Below are 22,959 nucleotides of genomic sequence, written 5' to 3' on the forward strand. Positions count from 1 at the left end.
ACTGAACTGGGTTCACATGGATACTCACTTTTTCTAATAAATCTTCATGCGAGAAGGTAACGGATGGTCAAGGAAGAAGACAGGCGTGGATGGCGGAGGGTGGGGGAGGGGCGGCGTGCTAGTCTGGACTCTTGAGGAATGGGTCCCTCATCTGCCTACCCTGCTGCTACTGGTGCCAAAAGACAGCAAACAAGCAGAGCCCACTTCATCTAAACCCAGTCCCAATGCCATGGTGCCCAACCGAACAGCTAGCGCTTGGTGACCGCTCCAGGGCAGACATGGCTTGAATGTAGCCCCAAAGGACCATGTGCAGTGTCCTCGGTCTATGGAATGAGGGTGGACCCGGGAGGGTCCCAGGAGAAGGCAGCTAGGTCACGGCTACAATAGTTATGTCAACGCTGGTCTTACAATCACATCAGTTTCTTGAGAGTGGACAGTTAGGAGTGGAATCCAGCCATCTGGTTCCCTCGTGCTCTTCCTGTCATGAGCTCTCTCATACACGCTCCCTCTGGGACACCACCTACCAGGCCAGATGGCTTGTACCAGAGCCTGAACATAGGACTTATTAGTATCTGAGCTCAAACCGTGACCTAAGATAAAGCTGTTTTATCTTTATTGTTTGTTTGTTTATTTAATTTATTTATGTTTCTCTAGACAGAGTTTCAGTGTACAGCCCTGGTTGTCCTGGCACTCACTTTGTAGACCAGGCTAGCCTCAAACTAAAGAGATCTGCCTGCCTCTGCTTCCCAGTGCTGGGATTAAAGGCGTGTATCACTACCACCCGGCTTAAAGCTATTTTTTTTTAAAAGGCAAAACTTGATAGAAAGGCTTTTTTTTCTATCAAGTACCCTGTGAGACATTACATTATAGCAACAGAAATCAGACTAATAAGTGATAAATCTAGACTATGAGCAAAATCCAAGACATTTCCAAAGGAAAAAATGATCTTTTATCTTGTAAAGTAGTTAACAGGCCAAATGCAGTAATAGTAAAGAAAAAGAACCCTTAACAAGTATTTCACGTTCTTTTGGGGCCCTTCCAATAAGATCGCAAAGTTTTCACTGACAGGGCCAAATGCAAAGACAACCATGACACGAAACAGGATACAATCTACGATTCTTCCGCCCTGAATATTTCCCTTCTGAGAGATGTTCAGTTGAACAAACTTCCCAAAGCGACTGGAGTTGTTGTTGTAGACTGTCTTCGCGTTGCCAAATGCTTCCATGATTGGGCTGTGGACGGAGAACAGGAGAGCATCAGTCAGGCAGATGCCAATACACTCAGCGGTAAGGATTCTGCTGCCGCCGCAGGGCCCAGCCTGACTCTGTTTATTTAAACAAGAGCTGGCTTTTCTGAACACTTGCTGCAATGGAACTTTCCCGAGCATCCCCTTGAATGGGAATAAGGTGAGGGGCAGTTACGCTGCGAGAGGAAGCTGCACAGCTAAGGGACCACGTGACACAATGGCACAGATGAACTTGGTTGGCGCAGTGCCCAGGAGTTACGCAGAAGCCCTGTCTAGGCTCTGAAAAGCCCTCAACATTGGGCCTTCCACTAGTTTGCATCAGGGCCTGGAGGTCATTTATTGAACATCCCCGGATCATCATCTCCAACTGTTAAACGGAGTCAGGCTAGACCAAGGGTGTAACAGGCAGGGCCGTAAAGGGCCAGATGCTGTTGTGAGCTTTGCAGAGCATGTGGTCCCTGCTGAAACTACTCAGTGCTGCCTCTGTTATTTAGAAGTTGCCAGAAACAACAGAAGTGAGCATGGCAGGGTCCCAAGGCAATTATTTACGAAGAAGGCTGGAGGAGGCAGATGGAGAGGTCTGAAAATGGAAGGTGATGACCCTTGCTACTGCGCTACAGGCTGGAAGCATGGATAAACACTAAATAGATACGTGTGATTTGTGTGTATGCACGTGTGTGTGTGTGTGTGTGTGTGTGTGTGTGTGTGTGTGCGTGCATGCAGTGTATGCATGAAACTTTAGACCTTGAAAATGCTAAGAAAGAACTTTACCACTGAGCTGCATCCCCAATTAAAAACAAAACAAAACCACAGGATATTATACTAGGCTGTGGTTTGCTGACCCTACGACAGCTCTCTGCATCCGGTGTCTGTAACGTCTCTATTGGTACAACCTGACAAGGCACTAATCAGACACCAAGGGAGTCTGCAGATGATACCCAGCCACACAGCCCTCTGTCAGTTCCAGGAATCATGGCTAGGTATTGCATGGGCTGGAGAGATGGCTCAGTGGTTAAGAGCACTGGCTGCTCTTCCAGAGGTCCTGAGTTCAAATCCCAGCAACCACATGGTGGCTCACAACCATCTGTAATAAGATCAGATGCCCTCTGCTGGTATGTCTGAACAGAGCTATAGTGGACTTACATATAATAAATAAATCTTTAAAAAAAAAAAGAAAGAAAGAAAGAAAAAAAAGAGCACTGACTGCTCTTCCAGAGGTCTTGAGTTCAATTCCCAGCAACCACATGATGGCTCACAACCATCTGTAATGGGATGTGATGCCCTCTTCTGGTGTGTCTGAAGACAGCAACATATATATTAAATATAGACAGCAGTCATATATATTAAATGGCTAGGTATTGCTGATCTGTCCCATGTGAGGCTATGCAAATGCCCTGTGTTCACACCAACAGCACATTTCTCTGCATTTTTCTGTTTAAATGCTAGAGCAACTGGGTCAGTGTGCTGTGTCAGTCAGCAGCTGCAGTCTGCTTCTCAGAATCATGAGTACCATCTATAATGACCCGACAGGGAAGGAAGGGAGGGAGGGCGGCAGGAAGGATGGATGGACTGGGAGATGCTTCTGCCAAAGCAGGTGCAGGAAGGGCCGCATCCGTGTCAAGACCATTTCTTTTTTGGGAGGGGCAGTGGTGGTAGGAGGCGAGACAAAGGCTCACTACATCAGCCTTCCTAGCATGGAACTCTCTAGGGCCAACCGGCTTCAAATTCACAGAGGTTTGCCTGCCTCTGTCTCCCCTCCGCTGGGATGAAAGGTGTGCAGTTGAGATCTCCTAATGCAATGCTACCAGGCACGCTGGGAAGAGAAACAGACCGACTAATTTTAGCCCTCGGGCTCCTGAGGGAAAGCCCAGCCCTGCTGTGCCACCTGCTCTGGAGGATGGCCTGCTCCACACTGGACGTCTTCTCCTGCAGGCCCAAGTCCACAGAGTGCTGGCTGATGACGGACAGGAACTTGAGGATCAGTTTGGTGCTCTCCGTCTTCCCAGCCCCGCTTTCACCACTGAAAGACAAAACGCACAAGTTTTGGTTTGTGAAGAAAGATGTATTCTTGAAACAACTAGCTTTGCCAAAGGCACTCATCCCTTAAATCAAGTCACCGTTGACAACAGGGAGAACGGAGTTCAAATCCCTGTTGCTGGAGCAGGAGGAGAGCTCCTGGGTCCTCCACAAGTCGGTTACAGCACATGCCTGCCCTCCTCTGACACTCAGGTAAGAAATTCAACCTTGAAACTGCCCCGTTGCTTTGAGTTGCAGGGAAGCAGAGGTCTTTCTCCTGCAGGCTGGTCCACTTCTGACCTCCCGGATGGATGCTGCTTGTCATGCGAGCCTCAGGAGACAGACGGCACTGCTGAAAAACGGGGAGCCCTGCACATGCAAGAATCTTTGCTTTGTCTCATTCCCATGCCGTGACCCCATCTCCAAGGGCACCTGCTGAGGCGGGCACCCACTGGGTGTGAACTAAATGGATGGGCTGGGTGTAGTCACAGTGCTTTGGGGAGAAACGATGAGTGTAAGGAGGAGACCAGTGCTCAGAAGGATGAAGCCCACACGGCGTGACGAGTCTCCCAGCTATTCTGAGACGGAAACCGGCAAGGGCTGAGGGCCTGGCTCAGATCTAAACACCACGAGGGTCTGATTTCAAAGACCCATGGTTGTTTTGCACATGGAAGCTGGTAGTGGAAAGTGGACAAAGCGTTTCAGACAGAGGGGACCAATGGGCAAAGCAAAGGAGGCCTCAGCTATGATGTCTGCCAAGCATAAAGCCGGCAGAGAGGACAAGAGGATTCTGGGTAAGATATAATGGAGCAAAAGCAGGAAGGCAGGCGAGGTGGTATGGGAAGATGCAGCCCACAGCTGGTAAGTGTGCTGGGTCCCTCAGCATCGGCTTACAGAGCAAGGCCCCTGAGGGATACCCCAGGAGGACTCAGCCGTCTACAGCTGTCCACTTCAGGTGTGGCTATTACCTAGCTCACGCTCGCTCAGATCCTGTGCACATGCAACAACTAGAGACGGGAGGGAACGCATGAAAGGCATCTAAAGGGAGAGTCTTGTGCAAGGCTCTAGGCTCAGCAAGTACCCTGGGGGAGGCTAGAGGAAGCAAGGCACCAACAGACTAGGGGAGCAAAGCAGAAGGGATCGTATGGCATGGCTAGCAGAAGCCATCGGAGACAGCGGGGTAGACTGTGCTTGGTGGAAGGCTGACAGAACTCTTGTGCGTGCCAAGGCGCAGGACTCTTAAGAAATGCTGCCGGGAACGTGTAAATAATTAAATAACTAACCACATTTAGTAAAACGAGGAGATGACTCAGATGACAGACACCCCTGAAGCCAGGCTGGGTGTCTTGGGCATTCGGTAAATATCTGTTGATCCAGGCCCATGCAAGGCACCCCCTTTGTAAGCATTAGGCTTCAGTGAGAGATATCACGACTCTAGACAAGAAAGCATCATAGCAAGGGTCCTGAGGGGTCCTGGCAACTAGACAGGGAGGCATGTGTTCTCCCTGCAGAGAACAAATACCCACAATTCCACACCTCCCGTGGGATGGGAAAGCAAAGTCCAAGACATCAAGACACAGGCGTACCTGGGGCACCTGAGTCTAACAACCTTGAAACTGCATCAAAGGTATGGGGCCGGGGGTGGGGGGTGGGGGGTGGGAGTGGGGGGGGGGGGCCGGGCAGTGAGGCTCAAATAGCTCTTCAATCAGGACGGAGGTGCGAACACCAGCAGAGATGGTGCTAGTGTGCTCAGACGTCACGTGAGCACTGGGATGCTTGGGCCGTTAGCAGGACAGACCGGTGCTGATGGTGTGCTAGGTTCATGTGCGCCTACAAGGTCTCTACTTTCCTGCTCGTAAATACACTCCCTACTCAACGGCAGCCTTCCCATCCGTTCACGCTGGGGTGGTCTCACTGCAGGCAGGACAGGGCTGAGAAGCTGAGGGATTGGTGAGTTAATCCCGGACCCAGGACATAAGCCCTTTGGCTCTTTTGTTTGTATCTGCTGATCAAGCGTGCCCTTCCTACGAATCAAATTCCAAAACAACACATTTTTCTTAAACTATAAATCAGATCAAACCTAATTTCTATCATTTTCTAGTTAATAGCTAACCAAAGCGGTGTCTCTAGTGTCTATTATGTCCGAAGGTCTTAGCAAGTTAGACAAAGTCCTTACATCATGGCTTCGGCAGGAAGTAGCACTTGGTTGGAGCAGAGGCTAAAGTTTGAATCTCTGTCATCAGTCATTCACCAGGTCCGGCCCTCATGTTCTCCACAGAGAAGGCTTCTTTGAGCCTTTCTGGGATTTATAACGAGGGGAGTTTTCTCCACAGATTTTGATCACATCCCAGACAGTCCTCCCCAATACGCTTGTCCTTCATTTGCTTCTTACTGTAAGTCACAGGCCATGCCCTGTGTCACACAGTCTCTGTCTAACCACACACCCAACTCTGGCTCAGCACCCAGCAAGACGCACCTCAAGAAGACCAAGTACCCAGTTACTCTTATACCATCCCATAATATAAAAGGCATGGTTAAGAAGTAGCTCCTTTTTTGAAAACTCCAAACACAAAGCAAGCAAAGACCCTGAGCCGACATTTCCTCTGAATTACTCATTCTTTGATTGACAGTTAGTAAAGGCTGGCCACCTGCCACACACTGTCCTGGTGTGAAGCGGTACAGACAAGTTAGCTTTAGCTTTTTACCCAGGACAAAAGCTATAGTGGGGTGTTGTTTAGGACTGAGCTCTGTATTGGGCCCTGAAGACTAGATTATACCAAAATGGAGTCACTCGTGCCAAGTACTACACAATCAAACTAAAGCCTTGAGGAAGCACAGGGACTCCAGGCCTGACTAGGTTCTCCTGACATCAGGAGACTCCAGTCTGCCTGGGTCAATCTAAGAAGGAAGTTCCTCCACTTCGACCCTTGCAAAGCAGCCTGGAATCGGCCAGTCAGTGCAATCCTCCTGTCCCATCCCCTGCTCTCACAACTCTCTCTGTTCTGCTATGTCTACTTAATGACTTGAAAATTGCCTCAACTCCTGAACCATGACTAGGAGCCAATGGTGCCTTAAGTATACTTGCAGTGGGTTTTGTCATTTGACACTGCTTTGCATCTTGAGAGTTCACTCATATTCAAAAAGACCACAACAAGCTAATCTCTACACACACACACACACACACACACACGCATACACATGCGCGCAACATACACACACACAGAGTGAAAAAAAAAAAAAACCCAAACAAACCTAAAGTCATAGTCAAACGCAGAATGCCAACCAAGGTTTCAAGCTAATAACCTTATTAATTACACAGAGGGAAATCCTTCCGTGAGTTTTAAGGTTAGATACATGTAACCTTATGGAGTTATACTTAAAGCTTATAACAGCATAAGCTTCCACTTAAATGTCCATTAAAAAGTAAAATAAAAGTAGAATTTCAGGGATTGGAGAGACAGCTCGGCAGTTAAGAGCTGTAACTGCTCTTACAGAGGATCTTGGCCGGGTTCCCAACACTCGCATCAGACAGCTCCCACCTGCCTATAAGTAAAGACACAGTGGGGCTGCTGCCTCCCAGTGTCTGCACGGATGTGTGACACGGTACCTCATGCAGGTAGAACACATACACATATATTTAAAATTTTTAATTAACATTTAAAAAAAATGTAAAGCTTCAGAGCGGAAACGGTCCAGAACGAACCTAAAGGCCCGGCATTGCCCCGCCCAGCTGCGGATCTCAGCCAAGGCTGAACTGCTTGCTTTTAAATTTACTTGATAATGTGGAGGGCGAGGAATAGAATATTCTCTGATTTTAAAGCCAAGAATGTGAGAGAACATTGTGAGAGAAGTAAGACACGCTACGTCCACCAGGGGGCAGATCAGGCCTGGGGACGCCAAAGGGATGCTTATATCTAACAACTTAGCTTCAAATTTGTTTCTTAATTCCCACACCTTCTGTAAAGAAATGGGAGAGAGGCCAGAGGGCAGGAGAAGGGAGGGGAGGAGCCAAGGAAAAGGAAAAAGATCCAAACAAACGAACCTGCTACGGTGGCACTGCCCAGCAGTGGAGGCGCAGAGGCCAGCCAAGGCCACAGAGTGAGGGCCTGCTTCAGGTACAAAACCACCCCGCCCCACATTCTAGTGACAGGCCAATTGTTTTGCTTTTGAATGGGGTCTCACTACATAGCACTGGGTGGCCCTAGTAAAACAGGCTGCTCTCAGGCTCTGCCAGCGATGCTTGACCCTGCGTCCATTCACAAAGACCCTTGTGGATTCATTTAGCGAAGTATGGCTAGTTTCTCTTTTTAGTTTTTCAACACAGCTTTAGTTTTTCTCTGCGTAGCCCTGGCTGTCCTGGAACTTGCTCTGTAGACCAGGCTGGCCTCACCAACTCAGAGCCTTTGCCTCCTAAGTGCTGGGGTTAAAGGTGTGCTCAGCCATCACTCAGCTGGTAGCACGTTTTTTATCCCAGCATTCAGTAGACTGAGATGGATACATGCATCATGAGTTCAAGGCCAGCCTGGGCTACATGTGTAGACCCTGACTTAACAAAAGCAGACTAGCAATCGTACACGATGTTTGAGTCACAAGTCAAATCCCCTATTAGGCATGCTACTCCTTAAAGCTATTTCTACTCAACGTGGGTAGCTTCACTCAGACTAACTTTTTAAGTAGCACGATCCCTGTTTGATCTACTTAATACACTGACAGTTACAGCCAAGCTATGTCTACAGCCTCACGTGAGCGTTGCTACAGTGACCAGAAGAGAACAAAGCCCATCTCTCCCCATGCTTTGGGGGAGGGGAAATCAGTTCATCCATTTACATATATGTAATTTATGTTAGTTCAAAAGAGAAAAAAAAAGCAGGGAAACTTTCACTAAGTATGATGGCCGGATCCCGCAGTATGAAAACAGTGTGGCACCCGTGATCATCATTACACCATGCTTACATCACGGGCTGCAAAAGGGTCCCCTGCCTTCACGCCTGGCACAGTGTACTGTTTACTGTCATATTGGGCAGTATGCGCCATCTCAGCTGTCTTCGGGCACACTCTCCACTCCCTAGCCTGGGGTGTATGGGAGCACCTCCACTGGTACCCCTCCCCGCACAGGGGTAGTTTCTCTGATCTGGGGTTTGGGGGTACAGCATGCTCCTCTCAGCCTCTGATCCAGTCCATCTGGGAACGGTCCTCCGATTACCTGGCTAGGTGCATGGCCAGGTGGTCTGTCTGTGTAACACGGGGCTTCAGTTTTGGCAAGCTTGGCCTGCTTGAGGTCCAAAAATGACAGACGGTGTTCTCCATCTGTCCCCTGTGTCCTACTGTCACAGAACTGGAAATCCTGGGGGTACCGATATACTCCCCTTCCCCCTTCAAATAATATAATTATTTTGTCACAAGTTGGGGCTAGAAAACCATGTAAAACAGCTGCCAAAATCAGTCACAGTGGCAGTGCCATGGCCTGCTACCCCACAGTCTCTGTCAGGGCCCATGAGTGGACGGCTGGAGGGATGTGTGAATGGAGAACTTGGACACTCCATGGAAACCTCGGCACTTCATGCCATCTGTGTGGGACGACATCCAGACCGGACCCACCACTCCTGCCACGGGCTCCGGGAGCAAACAACAGCGCCAACAGGAAGCCACTGAGATGTATGCAATGGGGCAATTTGCATTCATTCATAATAAAATTTAAGCAGCGGATAAAAATGTACTCCACGTTTTTTTAAAATGCCATTCTCAGTGGGAAGGGTTTCCACAGAGGGGGCTCCAGCTACTTTATTTTCCAAGTAAGAAGAGCTGGGTAATATATATACACCTATGCAACCCCTGCACTTTGGAGGCTCAGGTAGAAGGGATGCTATTTGAGACGAGTGTGGGCTACACAGTTAAAATCCTGTCTCAAAAATAACCCAAGACAGAATACAGACATGTTAGACTTGGCTCCAACAGGCGTGTCATATTTAACACAAAATTAATTTAAATAAACATGTCCTTGTATCACTGTCTTCGCATGCACAGCAAGCTATGCTTTTCCACCTAATTCATAGGTAAACTTTAGTGGTTCTTAACCTTCCTCAGGCTGCAACCCTTTAAAACAGCTCCCATATTGTGGTGACCCCAAGCCATTATTTTCATCGATACTTTGTAACTGTAATTTTGCTACTGTTATGAATTATAATGTAAAGATCCATGTTTTCTGATGGTCTTGGGCAACCTCTGTGAAAGGGTTGTTTGACCCCACTCCCACTGCAAAAGGGGTCGTGACCCACCTTCAGGTTAAAAACTACTTGCTTAGGGAGCATTCCCATTATAAAATTTTCTTAAAATCAGGAAATTGTGAACTAGAGTGTAGATTTCGTCTACAGTAGAGAAAAAAGAAGTCTGCTCAAATCATTCAGGCATGGTGACTAACATATATAAAATATTTCAAATATGAAAGAGCCATTTAAATAAACAGACCGACTGTGCTTCATCTGTGAAATGGCCCAAAGAATAATTCAAGAAGATTGGGAGTAAAGAGAAAAAAAATGGGAATAAATAAATGATCAAACAAACGAATGAACGAATGAATGAATGAATGAATGAATGAATGAATGAATGAAAGAAAGAACTGAGGCCCCTTGTAGGGCAAAACACCAACCCACACAATCAGTCTGCAGCTGAGCGCCCTCAGCAGGAGCCAGGCTGGCTGGAGAGCTTCTCTGCCGCGAATGGCGAATGGTTTCGGCTGGGCTGGGCAGACAGCCCGCCCACCCCTTCTCTCTGCTCCGGCTGGCTCACCTGATGAGGACGCATTGGTTGTCATGGCGCTTCCACAGGCAGCGATAGCACTCGTTGGCTATGGCGAAGATGTGCGGTGGAAGCTCGCCCAGGTGGCACCTGCTGTACTCCTCCATGGTGGCGCGCTCGTACAGGCCAGCTATGGGCTGGTAGGGATTCACGGACGCGATGATGGAGCCGATGTAGGTCTGCAAGCAGAGGGGAGAGACCGGACAGTGTTACCAGGGCAGGGAGGCCAGGCTCGGCCCTGCATGGCGCCTGCTCTGCATTCTGCACAGGGGGCTGGGAGCGATCCAGTGAAACGAGCGATCCAGTGAAACGATTGATTCACGTGGCCTCAGCACCCCACTGCCCACGCTGTCCCGATACCCTAAGGTATAAAACCTCGACACTGCGCAGATGCACGGAGCCGGTTCGGAACAGGCTTTCAGGATGAGGTTAACGGGTGAACTAGGATGGCAATGCGCCCAGACCAAATCCCTGGTCCCAGGTGACCTCCCTAATCCCAATCCTTTCCTGGCACAAAGCCCGACCAGTTCCGGTTCCCTTCCTCCACTCCATAGCTGTTATGAAACAGCAGGTGACAACGGCAGAAAATAGAAAAAAAGGCAGGGGTGGGGGGAGAGGGTATGGGCAGTTTCTGTGTGGAGAAACTTGTGGAGGTCAGGTGCTATTAACGCATGGCGCGCAACACTGGGGATGGCTCTGAAATGGTTAAAAAAAAACAGGTTTCTGTCTCTCTCTCTCTCTCTCTCTCTCTCTCTCTCTCTCTCTCTCTCTCCCCCTTTCTCCCTCTCAGTCCTGGCTATCCTAGCTAGGCAGTCAAAGATAATGGCATCCTTTTTATTTATAAAGATATGTAAAGATTTATTTATTTATTTATGTTATGCATATGAGCACACTATCACTCTCTTTACCAGAAGAGGGAGTCAGATTCCATTACAGATGGTTGTGAGCCACCACGTGGTTACTGGGAATTGAACTTAGGACCTCTGGAAGAGCAGGCAGTGCTCCTAACCACTGAGCCATCTCTCCAGCCCATCCTTACTCAGACTTTCAGAGCAGTACAGCACACTCTAGTTTCCACTGCTTAAGGTCACAGCCCCCTCCACAGGGCCCTCACTCACTGGTACTTCTGTATCTAGGTTCCCCAGTTTTCCAGGGTCACACACAGCCAGTAAGTAACACAGGGACTCAGCATCCTGCAGACACCTCCCCTCCCAGGGAGCACACCTGCTGTGGTTTATAAGGACGGGAGTGTCTTTCTTTCCCCATGTGTTGAAACCCTGACCACAAAACCTAAAAATACCACTACACTTGAAGACAGGGCTTTTAAAGAGTGATTAATTTAAACTCAGGCTCTTAGGGGTATTTGAATCCAATTCTGCCTGGTGTCTTTATAGGAAAAGGACAGCTGGACCCACAGGACCCACGGGTACATACTAGGAAGGGGCTACTAGAAGAAGGCAGAAACCTGCAGACAACTTTGTTCCTAGACGCCCTGGCCTCTGGAACTGTGGTAGTATCTCTTATGGGGTTTTGTCCCCGGAGCCCAGGCAGGCCATACATGGGCCTAGCCCCATCCCATCAGTATTCACGAACCCTAGGAGATATGCAGTTCTACCTTTTTTTTCAGGTGAGGAAACTGAGGTAGGAGGAAAGTGTTGACAACAGCTACAGCGTTAGTACACAATGGAAATGAGATCTAAATCCAGCCAACCTAATTCTAGAACCTACTATTACCACATTCATCAAAGTGCAGCAATCCTACTGGGTAGGGGGAGAGCAAAGATAGAAAGTCCAAACGTTCCGAGAACACCTGTACCTCATGACAATTTAAGTGATGTATATTCACGTTAACCCAGGAACACCAGGCCAAGTATTACATGCCTAGTGCGACTTTTTTCAAATGTAAAAAAGTCTAGGTTGGGAAAACTAGACCTAGAGGCCTAGTCTCTTTTAAACCAAAAAGAGACTTAGAACATAAATGGCTTTACCATGGCAATTATAGATTAGATTTATAACCAAAAGGAGTGGGGAGCAGATACATACTTCAATGCTTGTGCACCCATACTGACAGCAGTATTCTTTGTGCAGCCAAAGGGTGTGAAACCCAAAGGCCCATCATCTGACCACAGGGAGAAAGCCATGGTACATCCATACAATGGAATACTCTTTAGCCACAAAAAAGGTAACACAGTAATTATATAAATGTTATAATATCAGTGTGGAAAGTTTGAAAGTACACCAGGTCAGAGACACCAGATACAGGCACATGCATAGAAGCAGGAAGACAGAGGTAGCAAAGCGGTGAAGGGGTGGATCTCCCATGGGGGAGGGGCAGCAGGAGTACCAGGTTTCCCTTTGCAGTGATGAAGATATCCAGGGCCTAGATGGAAGTGTGGGCTCAACATCATGAATGCATTAGATCTCAGTCGTTTGCAGGCTTAAATGTGATGAACTTATGTTGAGTAAAGTTCACCTCAATCAGACAAGTCAATGTTACTTTGGCCTTTGGAAATAGGAATGCTCTAGAAAGTCTACTTCTCTTGGTCACAGCTCTGCAGGGAAAATTTAGCCAGAAAGGGAAAGTCCAAAGCAAAGCAAACCAAACCAAACAAACCAGAAGCCACTTCCCTGCTGGGGAAGGAGTAGAGGTAACACCGGCCACAGCACACAGGCACGCAGGCATCCCGGTCCCTTCCCCTTTGTTAGCTCTCTGTGGAGGAGACACTTAAGGCTCTGAGTGCTTGGTCTCTTCCTCCACACTGTCAGTCTGTCCTGCTATCACCGTAGCTGCTGAGCTGGGCGCACGAGCAGAGCCTGAGGAGGGTGGAACATGAGAGCTGTAGGTAGCGCACTGAGGAGACACCGCATTTCATTCACTCAATATGGCGTGAGGCTGTACATCTATCATCACGGAGACTACTTTTAAAAGTGATACATCATGTCTTGAATATCTCGCATGTCTCTTCCCCACCCTTGCATGGTGGTATAAGATTCTGATCTGCCCTTCTTCCTTTTATGCATACCTAGAAGGCCAGAAGCCAACCAGGTATCTTGCTCAATTGTTCCTTGTCTTATGTTTCTTTTACTTTAAAAAAATTTTTTTTATTTAACTTTATTCATATGAGTATACTGTTGCTGTCTTCAGACACACCAGAAGAGGGTATCAAATCTCATTACAGATGGTTGTGAGCCACCATGTGGTTGCTAGGAATTGAACAGTGCAGCCAGTGCTCTTAACCGCTGAGCCATCTCTCCAGACCCTCTTTTACTTTTAAAAATTGGGAAGCTGGAGAGATGGCTCCGCGGTTAAGAGCACTGACTGTTCTTCTGAAGGTCCTGAGTTCAAATCCCAGCAACCACATAGTGGCTCACAACCATCTGTAATGTGATCTGACGCTCTCTTCTGGAATGTCTGAAGACAGCTACAGTGTCCTTACATGCAATAAATAAATAAGTCTTTAAAAAAAACTGTATTCATGTGCATGTTCGGATATACATTGTCACATGCGTGGGGCTGCTGTGGAGGCTACAAGAAGGCATCAGAGCCGATGAACGGTCAGCATTTGGGAACTGGCACTCTGGGAGAGCAGCACAGCATTCAGTGCCTCGGACCCATCTTTGAGACCAGATCTGATATTGAGGCTCGGCTCCCTGGTTCAGTACGGCTGGCCAGCGGCGAGTTCCCTGGAGGCGGAACTGAGACAAGCACTCGGCAGCATCCAGCCTTTCGCCTTGGGGCTGGGATCTCAACCAGAGACCTCTTGCTTGCAGGCACTTCCATCTTCCCATCGCCCACCCCCAGGTTTCTTAAAGCACTGAGCTACTCCTGAAACCGCAGCAAATCTAGATCCTCTTTTATGCGAGCTTGCTTAGAAACAAAGCACTCATCTCTGCCTCAGTCTCAAAGCCACGCTCCCCTTTTATGACTGGGAGCCGCGAAGTCACCAGCATCCTTTGGGCTATGGCTGATTCTGACAGCATGGCTGACATGTTGCTCTGTAGACAAGAGACACAATGGCCTTCCCTAACAATGGCAAAGGCGCAGCAGCCACAGTGGCCTTGCAACCCATGTCTTTTGGGTACACTTTGGCGACCCATGTCTTTTTGTGAGCACTATGGCTACCTGCCCACGTCTTTCCAAGCCGCAACTGCTGACTAAAGCTGTTTACTGTGACCAGACTTGCAGTTGTGCTAGCTCTGGTTAGACACAGCCAATAGTCCAGCTCCACATGTTCCTACCCAAGCCACCACACTTCCTGGGCTCAAGGGAGGCTGGGCACTACTGGCAACAGCTGTTGTATGCGAAAGCAGCCCACGGAGCCTGCAAATATGTGGCATGTCTCCACAGTCATCTTGCCAAACGCCATGACAAAAATGCACTGTGGTTCTTTTCACCACTTACGTGGCCACTGCCACCCAAGGTCACCATTTACAGCTAGCCCAGGACCCGAAGCTCACTAATACCATGCTAAAAAGCATCAGATTCCTCCAGGAAGCCACAGCCTTCCTTGGGGGTCGCGGGGGGGGGGGGGGGAGAGAAAGCCATGGACGGAAGCCCTTAATCAAGGTTCTCCATGATTCGGGCAGAAGACAAACCCACCACGCTAGTGTGGTTGTAAGGAGGAGACTAACTGGCTAACAGCTCTAGTGACTGGACACATCTCCTCAAAGCATTCTGACTTTACCATCTATTTGGTCCTTTGGAAACAGGGAGGGTACCCTGCTCACTTTCCACTCTGTTTAGTGAGTTGCCAGGATGAAACAAGGTCTCTTACTTAATATTACACACTATTGAGAATGTCAAGTTCACACAAACATTGCTGGGAGATGCATGTCTTGCCTGAAAACCCTTAGTTGCCACAATCTAGAAGGAAACTTCCGAAGGCTGCAGATGTGCCTTTATGTCCTAAAACACAGATTAGTAGCTGATTTAACTTATTCCTGAGAACTTCCGGTCTCACTCAAGCTCTGAATCCACAAACGTGATGCCAACAGTGGGCACAGTACATGGTACCTGCTAATCTATGCTGAAATCACGCCGGGCTCCCGGGGTCAATCCCGCCAGAGGACCCCCCTGGCTACACAGGATGGTGCCATACCACCTATGGAATAACACACAGATGAAGGCGTTCCCTAACCAGGTTACCTCAGAGGGATGACTGTGGGTGCTGAAAGCATGGCTACTTAATGGACACCAAGCTAAGCTCCCTTCTTAAGACAATGGAACTGCTGAAATGAGAGTTTTCAAAGGGATTTTCATTTCAATATATTCAAACCTCCTTCCCGTTTATGGCTGGACTGTTGACTCCTCCCCCTTCACGGCTGGACTGTTGACTCCTCCCCCTTCACGGCTGGACTGTTGACTCCTCCTCCTTCACGGCTGGGCTGTTGATTCCTCCCCCTTCACGGCTGGGCTGTAGACTCCTCCCCCTTCACAGCTGGGCTGTAGACTCCTCCCCCTTCAAGGCTGGGGCTGTAAACTCCTCCCCCTTCACAGCTGGGCTGTAACTTGAGAGCAGAGCCTTGCACATAGCATGGATCAAGTCCTGAGGTTGATTTCCAGTGCCACTATAGTCAACTGCCCTTATTCCTTAAAGTAAACTCTGGAATAAAACCTTACAGGCAACATGTGTAGGCCTCTAGGCGACACTTGCAGGCCTTTCACACTCCGTGTACTTTACACCCTTCCCCAGCCTAGCGATCGGATTTTCCTGACTTGATAAGGTTCGGAACGATCTCCTGGGTTGGCAAATGGCGTCAGGTGGAGCTGTACCTGACTTTTTTTTTTTTTTTAATTTTTTGGTTTTTTTCGAGACAGGGTTTCTCTGTATAGCCATGGCTGTCCTGGAACTCACTCTGTGGACCAGGCTGGCCTCGAACTCAGAAATCCGCCTGCCTCTGCCTCCCAGAGTGCTGGGATTACAGGCGTGCGCCATCACCGCCCGGCTTGTACCTGACTGTTAAGGACTACGGAAGCTGGAGGATGTAACTCAGAGGTGGAGTGTGTGTTTGGCATGTTAAAAGGCTGGGTTTGATGCCCAGTACTGACAGAACAAATGTCTCCCTTACAGTGCCCCCCCCCCTTCAGTATGCAGGGTAGCTACAGTTCTTCCGCCATGAACACAAGTTTTATTATTCCCACATATCACTATCAAATGCTACACTAGTGCTTTAAAGGATTCTGAGCACGCCGGAATTTTTTTCTCTTTTTCTAGGATCCATGGTTTCCTGTAACCCAGGCTGGCCTTATTCTTGGGCTCAGCCTGGTGCTCAGCCACAGCACTAGGTCAGATCAATAAGTAAGGTTCTTAGCTACTTCTTCTCCAGCAGCACCCGTGCCTGCCTATTACAATCCCCACCAGGATGATAATGGACTAACCCTCCAGCGCAGTAAGCAAGCTTCAATCACACGCTTTCGATGAGTTAGTTGCCTTGGTCATGGTGCCTCTTCGTAGCTGTAGAACAGTAATTAAGACACCGGGCGAAGACGGCTGTATGCACACCACCTGCCCTTAGCTGCCAAACAAGACGCTTCCGTGTAGGCAGGCTGAGGCCACCACTCTGACCTTCTTTTGGCAGACAGTGAACAGAGCGGACAGGAAGAAGATCTCTCTGCAGTTCTTGGTGGGCGAATGAGGGCAAGATGGGAATCAGGTTTTGATAGTTGCCACTGTGGATTAACAGCAATGGCCGCTATCGCCCACCAACGTACAGGACCCATTCAACCCGAGATACCCAATCTCTCTCCCTCCACCTCTGAAAAGCTGATTTAACAGTTCAAGCCCTAACCCACTAAGTATGTACTACACCACAGGGGTCAAGGAATGAACTATATACACCAGAGCTGCCCCAGTCTCTGTCAGCACACTCCCTGATGTCCATGTCATTAGCAAGTTTGCCTAGATCATTTCTCAGACATCATCCCCACCACCCAGGCAGATGTGACTCTCAGAACAGTGGCTTTGGCCACAGAAGGGTCCTTACAATGAACTTCAACTGCCTGTGCCAATTTAGGTGCCAAAGCTAAACAATTCTGAACCTCACAACAGACATATATTTTGAAAAACCCACCATGGTAATGGCTCACAATACTCTACCCAAATAATAACAAGTTACAGTATTTGAAACCCGGCCAAAATAAATATGGTCAAGGACACCCCCTGCCCCCAAAATTAAGGATATCACGCTTTGCAAAGATGATTTTGTCTCTAAAGCACAGGGTCAGTAAATAACAAGAGAACAAGAAGCAGCTAAGCGTCAGGTGGAGGAAGAGGCCGGCACAGGGTAGCAAGTGGGGCGGAAGGCAGAGCGCTGGAGGAGCCCTGACAGCTGGGGCGTGGCACTGCGTGCGAGCTTTGATCATTCTGCACTCTATAAAAAGGCATGATTACCGCTCCAAAAATGGCTGTGATGGTTCTGCAGCTTAACGCTGGGGACACATGCAGGTAACCAGCTCCTGCATGTTGGATTCCAAATTCCACAATGCTAAATAACACAACTCGCTTTTATGGCTGTTCAGAAATAGAAGATACATCCTATTTGGAAGCAAGTTAACTGTGTTGCCAGAAGAGTCCCACATAATTCACCCCCGACAAAACATACCTCCTTGCCCATTTTAATAATTTGGAACAGACACTGCACATGTGGCCCAAAAACACTTTTAGAGGAAGAAAGTGGAGTAGCCTTTTTTGTCCACTGCACACATTGGCTTGGTATTGCAGCACCTCTAGGAGTTGTGTAGACCACTTTCCTGTAACATCAAGGATAATTTAAAAACCTTGTGTGAGCCACAGGCTTTAGCTGCGGTGAGTTATAGACATGGCGGGCTATACCGCTGGAGGGCTGTCAGAATTCCCTCAATAGAAAAGGCTAATGTCAAGATCATGATCTGGAAAAGTCCAAACACTTGGTCCTCTGCCCGGTGTCACCTTCCCTGATACACGGCTTAATCTCCCTAAACCAAGATTCTGATCAGCTATAGCATGTCAGCGCCCAAGTTAACTATCAGGAAGTGCTCCGTGAGTTAGAGGTGTTTATTACCATCACTGCTAACAACACTCTTCATCCTATGGTCCCACAGGGCTGCATACAGATCAAGTCGGCTGAATGTCAGGGAAACCAGTAATCTACAGTCTGCGCTGTGATGTGTTCTGCTGAAGGGAATCCCAGTTAAGTGGGAATCATTTATTGTAGATTTATTTCCTACCCATCATTTCCCCCCTCCCCTTGCAGCCATGCCCGGTCAAAACGGCAGTGATTCACTCTAACCTTTACCCTGTGTGAACGGCAGCCTGAGATCCACATTCTCGATGGGTTACCGGCACCCTCTTCCCCTGGATGCCCGGAAATGGCTCATGGTGGACGCTGACCTCTCCTGAGCACCTGTTTCCTCACACCAGAGCACATTCTGACAGATAATCAGTGATCTTGTAGAAGTTCGGACTTTTAGGGCCAACATGATGTCTCAGGAACAAAAGGCACGCACTAGCCACAATGCCTGTCGACAGAGAACCAACTCCCACAAGCAGTCCTCTGATCTCCTCACGTGCACCGTGGCATGATGGCGTGCACTTCTCTGACCCTCCATGACTCGCCATGGAAAATGTCATTATTTTCCAACAGGTTTATTGGTCAACTCTCGTCCCAGACCTGATGCTGTCTACCTTTAGCCAAAGTCTGGTTACCTACCGTACCACATTCCCCCAAAGCTCATGTGTATTCTCTGCCATCACTTTTTGATGAGTTGAGTGAAGCTCACTAATTTGCACCTTGGCCAGCTCTTGGTCCCCTGCTAGTGAGCAGTGACAGCCTTTGCTCCAGTGCCCTGAACGCTCTGCCCTGGATCAATGCACCGTGGTGGTCTGAATGAACATGACCCCCATAGGTGCTTAGGGAGTGACACTATTAGTAGCTGTGGCCTTGTTGGAGGAAGAATGTCACTTGGGACTAGGCTCTGACATCTCAGAAGCTCAACTAGGCCTAGTGGCTCAGATTCCCCTCCTGCTGCTTGTGGATCCAGGTGAAGAACTCTGTCTGCCTGCATGCCGCCATGTTTAACACCATGATGATAATGGACTAAGCCTCTGAACTGTAAGCCAGCCCCAGCTAAATGGTTTCCTTTGTAAGAGTCTGCTGTGGTCATGACGTCTCTTCACAGCAGCGGACACCCTAAGACATGCATCAAGCTACCTTACTCCTTGCATACACTCATCTGCTGCCACGAGAGCCACTTTCCTCCTTGGCCAAACATCCCCAAATGTGCACACGACTTGCCTGGGGACCACTCTGCTGCCTCCTCCTCCTGATGCGTATCCACTGGGCTTAGCACTCAATCTCCCTGAGTTCGAGTCTGTGGTTTGCTCATGTCCGTCCCCACCAATCAATTAAGTGCCTTCCGCTTATGCAGTCTTTCAACACAAAGCTACTGTGAACAAGAGGAATCCTGCAACCCTGGAGCCTTGCAGCGATATTCAGGCAAGGCTAACTCAATAAGGAAGTGGTGGGAATATACACTGCAAATATCCTCCCCCCACCCCGCCAATATACCCCACTCTCCTTTCACTCCACTCAAGGGTGCTCTCTGCTCAGTTCCTTCTGCACAAGAAAACCATTTGCCATGGCCTGATTACACCAAATGAAAACACAGTTAAACAAAAGAACATTAAATCTTAAACATTCACGTATTTTTAAAAGATGCCAGCATCCCAAGAGCAGAGCCCAGCAACTGGATTTAGAATTTTCAACATCTCCACGTTCTCCCCCCACCCCACCCCCCGCCAAGTGAATTTATGTTTCAAATTCTCTTCCTGCTGAAAGGAATCTGAACCAAAGGAGAGGCAGGGTGTATGTGGAACATCACAAAAACACAGGTCCTAATTGCCACCGTCCTGTGCTGAGGTGGAGACTGGCAGCTCACAGGCCCAGTTTGGTAAGTTTTAAGAAGACACAGAACTAGCCAGACGGTTACAATTACATCTTGGCAACACAAGTCTTGATTTCAAGTAACAGTAAAAGAAAAAAAAAATGTCAGAACACAAGAGCCTCCTCACAAACCACACCACCCTCAGCTGTTCCTGGTGTGTGTCTTGTGCCAAGGCTCTCCTGACATTAGTGACAAGTAGACGCTTTTTTAAAAAACAAACAACAAACGAAAACAAACGGTTTTGACAATGGATGGAAGCAAATCAAGAGGTCTACTTAGGAAGAAAGACTCCTCTCATGGAAATGAAATAACCAATTTTGATTATGGTGTGTCCCAAACAGAAACCTCCACAACAGGATATTTCTATTTTTACGTTGCCCATGTTGTTGCCAGAGACAAACTCCACTAACGCCTGCCGAAATCAACAAGCTGCTAACTGACTGGGGCCTCTCCGTTAGTGCAATTTTCTTCCTCGAAGCAAAGTAACTCAGGAACAAGTCTACACCTTGACACACGGGGGCTGGCCTGCTTGCCACCTAACCAGGAAGTGCTAACAACAAATGAGCCGTAGCGCTCACGGGCGCATCTTTATACGCAGCCTCGCCCTGACATCCCAGCTCCTTTGATTCTGCTCTGTTTGCTCAGCAAGACCAACAAACTAACCAAGGAGCTGGGCGGAACACAGAACTGCTTCCTCTGGGGCTCTCCTCAACACCACAATTGCAGGCTCCCCGCGGCTCAAGTGATGTGGTCTGGAGTCATTCCTTAGCTGCTGGGAGAGTCGTCTCCTCCACAGGACTGACTCAGAACGGACACGGCCCATAATGGAGGGATTGTGACTCTCCTCCGTCTGGCGGAGCGCAAAGCTGCCACGCCACCGCCAGCAATGCTCCACGCCACCGCCAGCAGTCCAGCAGTCCCACGCTCGGACATAGAACCTAACACCAGAATAACCGGAATCTCATCCACTCCGGTCCACACTGCGCTAGACAATCTGAGGTGATGCAGGCTCCACGGATGACCAGGAGAGACCTCCGGAAGCCACAGCTCCTTCTTAGTCTCCCTAAGGAGCTGCCAAGATGGTTGGCGTCATGATGTCCTGCTGCCACGCTTGACAGGCTGGGAATCCTTCCTCCGCCTACTTCTGCGGCTTCTCGCCTAAGGCCTTATTCCCACCTCCAAGCCGGTCTAAAACCGCCATCGCTATGCCATCAACTGCCCACCTTCAGATCAGCCTGATGGCAGGGCAGGGTTCCCAATTTTGACACTTGTGACAAGTTGGGCCAAATAATACCTTGTGGTATAGGCTGTGCTATGGGTTGGTGAGAAGCATTCAAGGGCTTCTACTTGGTGAGATACCCTTAGCATCTCTCAAGTTAGCTCCAATAGTTTAAAATGTCTTCAATATAGCCAAGTGTCCCAGAGAAGACAGTCATCCAGTTGAAAGCAGATGCTTTGGGGTTTTCTAAGCTTGGATACCTATCCCAGCTAATTTCTCAGTAGTTCCCGCAAACATTTGGTTCTACCATCATGGTCAGCTTCCCCCAGTTTAGTGAGGCCCTCATGTTCAACAAGTTTTCATCTTTGTGTGGTACGTTTATCCCTTCTCCTTGGGAGGTGGGAAGGGAGGAGAGGGAGGCCCTCCTCAGATCCCCACCCCCCACCAAAGGACCATCAGTGAAGACCAATAGGCATATATCAAATCATGGAGGCCTAGAGCAGAAGCTGGGGGTCATGGCGAGTAGCTACCATGCAGAACAGGGGAGGACAGGAAGGAAGTGGAATCTCCAGTGTGGGTCCAAGAAGGGCGTCCAGCATTAGAGTTCCACAGGAAATGTCAGGAGGAATGGAGGATCCAAACCTATCAGTGGCCGGACAGAGCCCTGGTGGCCTACAGACACGAAGAGTTAAGGGACCTAAATCATGATGCGGGGCTCCAGAGACAGGGCGCCAAGGAAGCTTGTCACCCGCCCCTCAGTGAGAGGTGACCTCAGCTGTTCAGTCTCTATGCTGTACAGCAGGTAAGCCTTGGGTTTTCCTTTCTGCTAATCTGCATACTGAGGTCAGGGAGACGCTCTAAGCCTCTTCCAGAGCCCCAGAACGTGGTGCCAAGTCCCAGGCTAGAGTTTTCTAAATAAAAACTTGTTGGTATGAGATGAGTAAGTCAGATAAACGGTTAAAGGTTACACCTGAAGCCTTCACTCACTCCAAGCAACTCTGACAAAGTGAGGGCTCTGATACCTGACATCTACAAAAACAACGTGTAAGACGTGGGATTTCTGAAAGGGTAAATTAGCCATGTGGAACTGAGTGGCTTATGACGAAAAGTGGGGCTCAGCTCTCGTTTGTCTTGCCCCAAATCTTTTTTTTTCTTTTTTTAAATTAAGATACTCTTTACCTCTTTCTGTAAGGGATGGTAAATATTAAACAAAAAAAGCAAGTGAGCAAGTGGTCTTTTGTTTTTGTTTCTTTTTGGATGAAATCCTTCTGAACAGAGGGCAGCAGACTTCTTTCCCGGAGGCGGTCCTTCCTACAGCCAATCTGCCATCTCAGAGCAGAAAGCCCCACAGGACATCCACACATGAGAGCAGGCTAGCTCCAGGAGTCCCTTGTCATTAGTACCTCCTGAAGACACAGATGAGCACTCCACCCTGGAAACAGGGATTTTAAATGCCCACAGCGATGCATGATGGGAAGTGCATCTGCAGACCTTACCAGGGGGTGGCCCTTCTCATTTGCTTTACTTTTATATGTAAAAAAAAAAAAAAAAACCTCTAGGGCTGGAGAGATGGCTCAGTGGTTAAGGGCACTGACTGCTCTTTCGGAGATCCTAAGTTCAATTGCCAGCAACCACACAGTGGCTCACATCCATCTGTAATAGGATCTGACGCCCTCTTCTGGTGTGTCTGGAAACAGTTACACTGTAATAAATATAATAAATAAATCTTAAAAAAAAACCTTTAAAATATTTATGCGGTGT

General features: G+C 48.5%; 1 protein-coding gene across 1 annotated transcript in view; it reads right to left on the reverse strand.

The window, feature by feature from the left end:
- The window catches only part of Myo10 (myosin X), a 207,179-nt gene that overhangs the window by 95,616 nt on the left and 88,604 nt on the right, over window positions 1-22,959 (reverse strand). The window contains exons 4-7 of the mRNA XM_052159434.1: window positions 10,049-10,236; window positions 3,132-3,266; window positions 1,108-1,232; window positions 29-42 (exon numbers count right to left, since the gene is read on the reverse strand). Coding sequence (XP_052015394.1) covers window positions 29-42; window positions 1,108-1,232; window positions 3,132-3,266; window positions 10,049-10,236 — 462 coding nt within the window. The remainder of the gene's footprint in view (window positions 1-28; window positions 43-1,107; window positions 1,233-3,131; window positions 3,267-10,048; window positions 10,237-22,959) is intronic.

Source organism: Apodemus sylvaticus, chromosome 16 (assembly GCF_947179515.1).
Source record: "Apodemus sylvaticus chromosome 16, mApoSyl1.1, whole genome shotgun sequence".
Taxonomy (NCBI): domain Eukaryota; kingdom Metazoa; phylum Chordata; class Mammalia; order Rodentia; family Muridae; genus Apodemus; species Apodemus sylvaticus.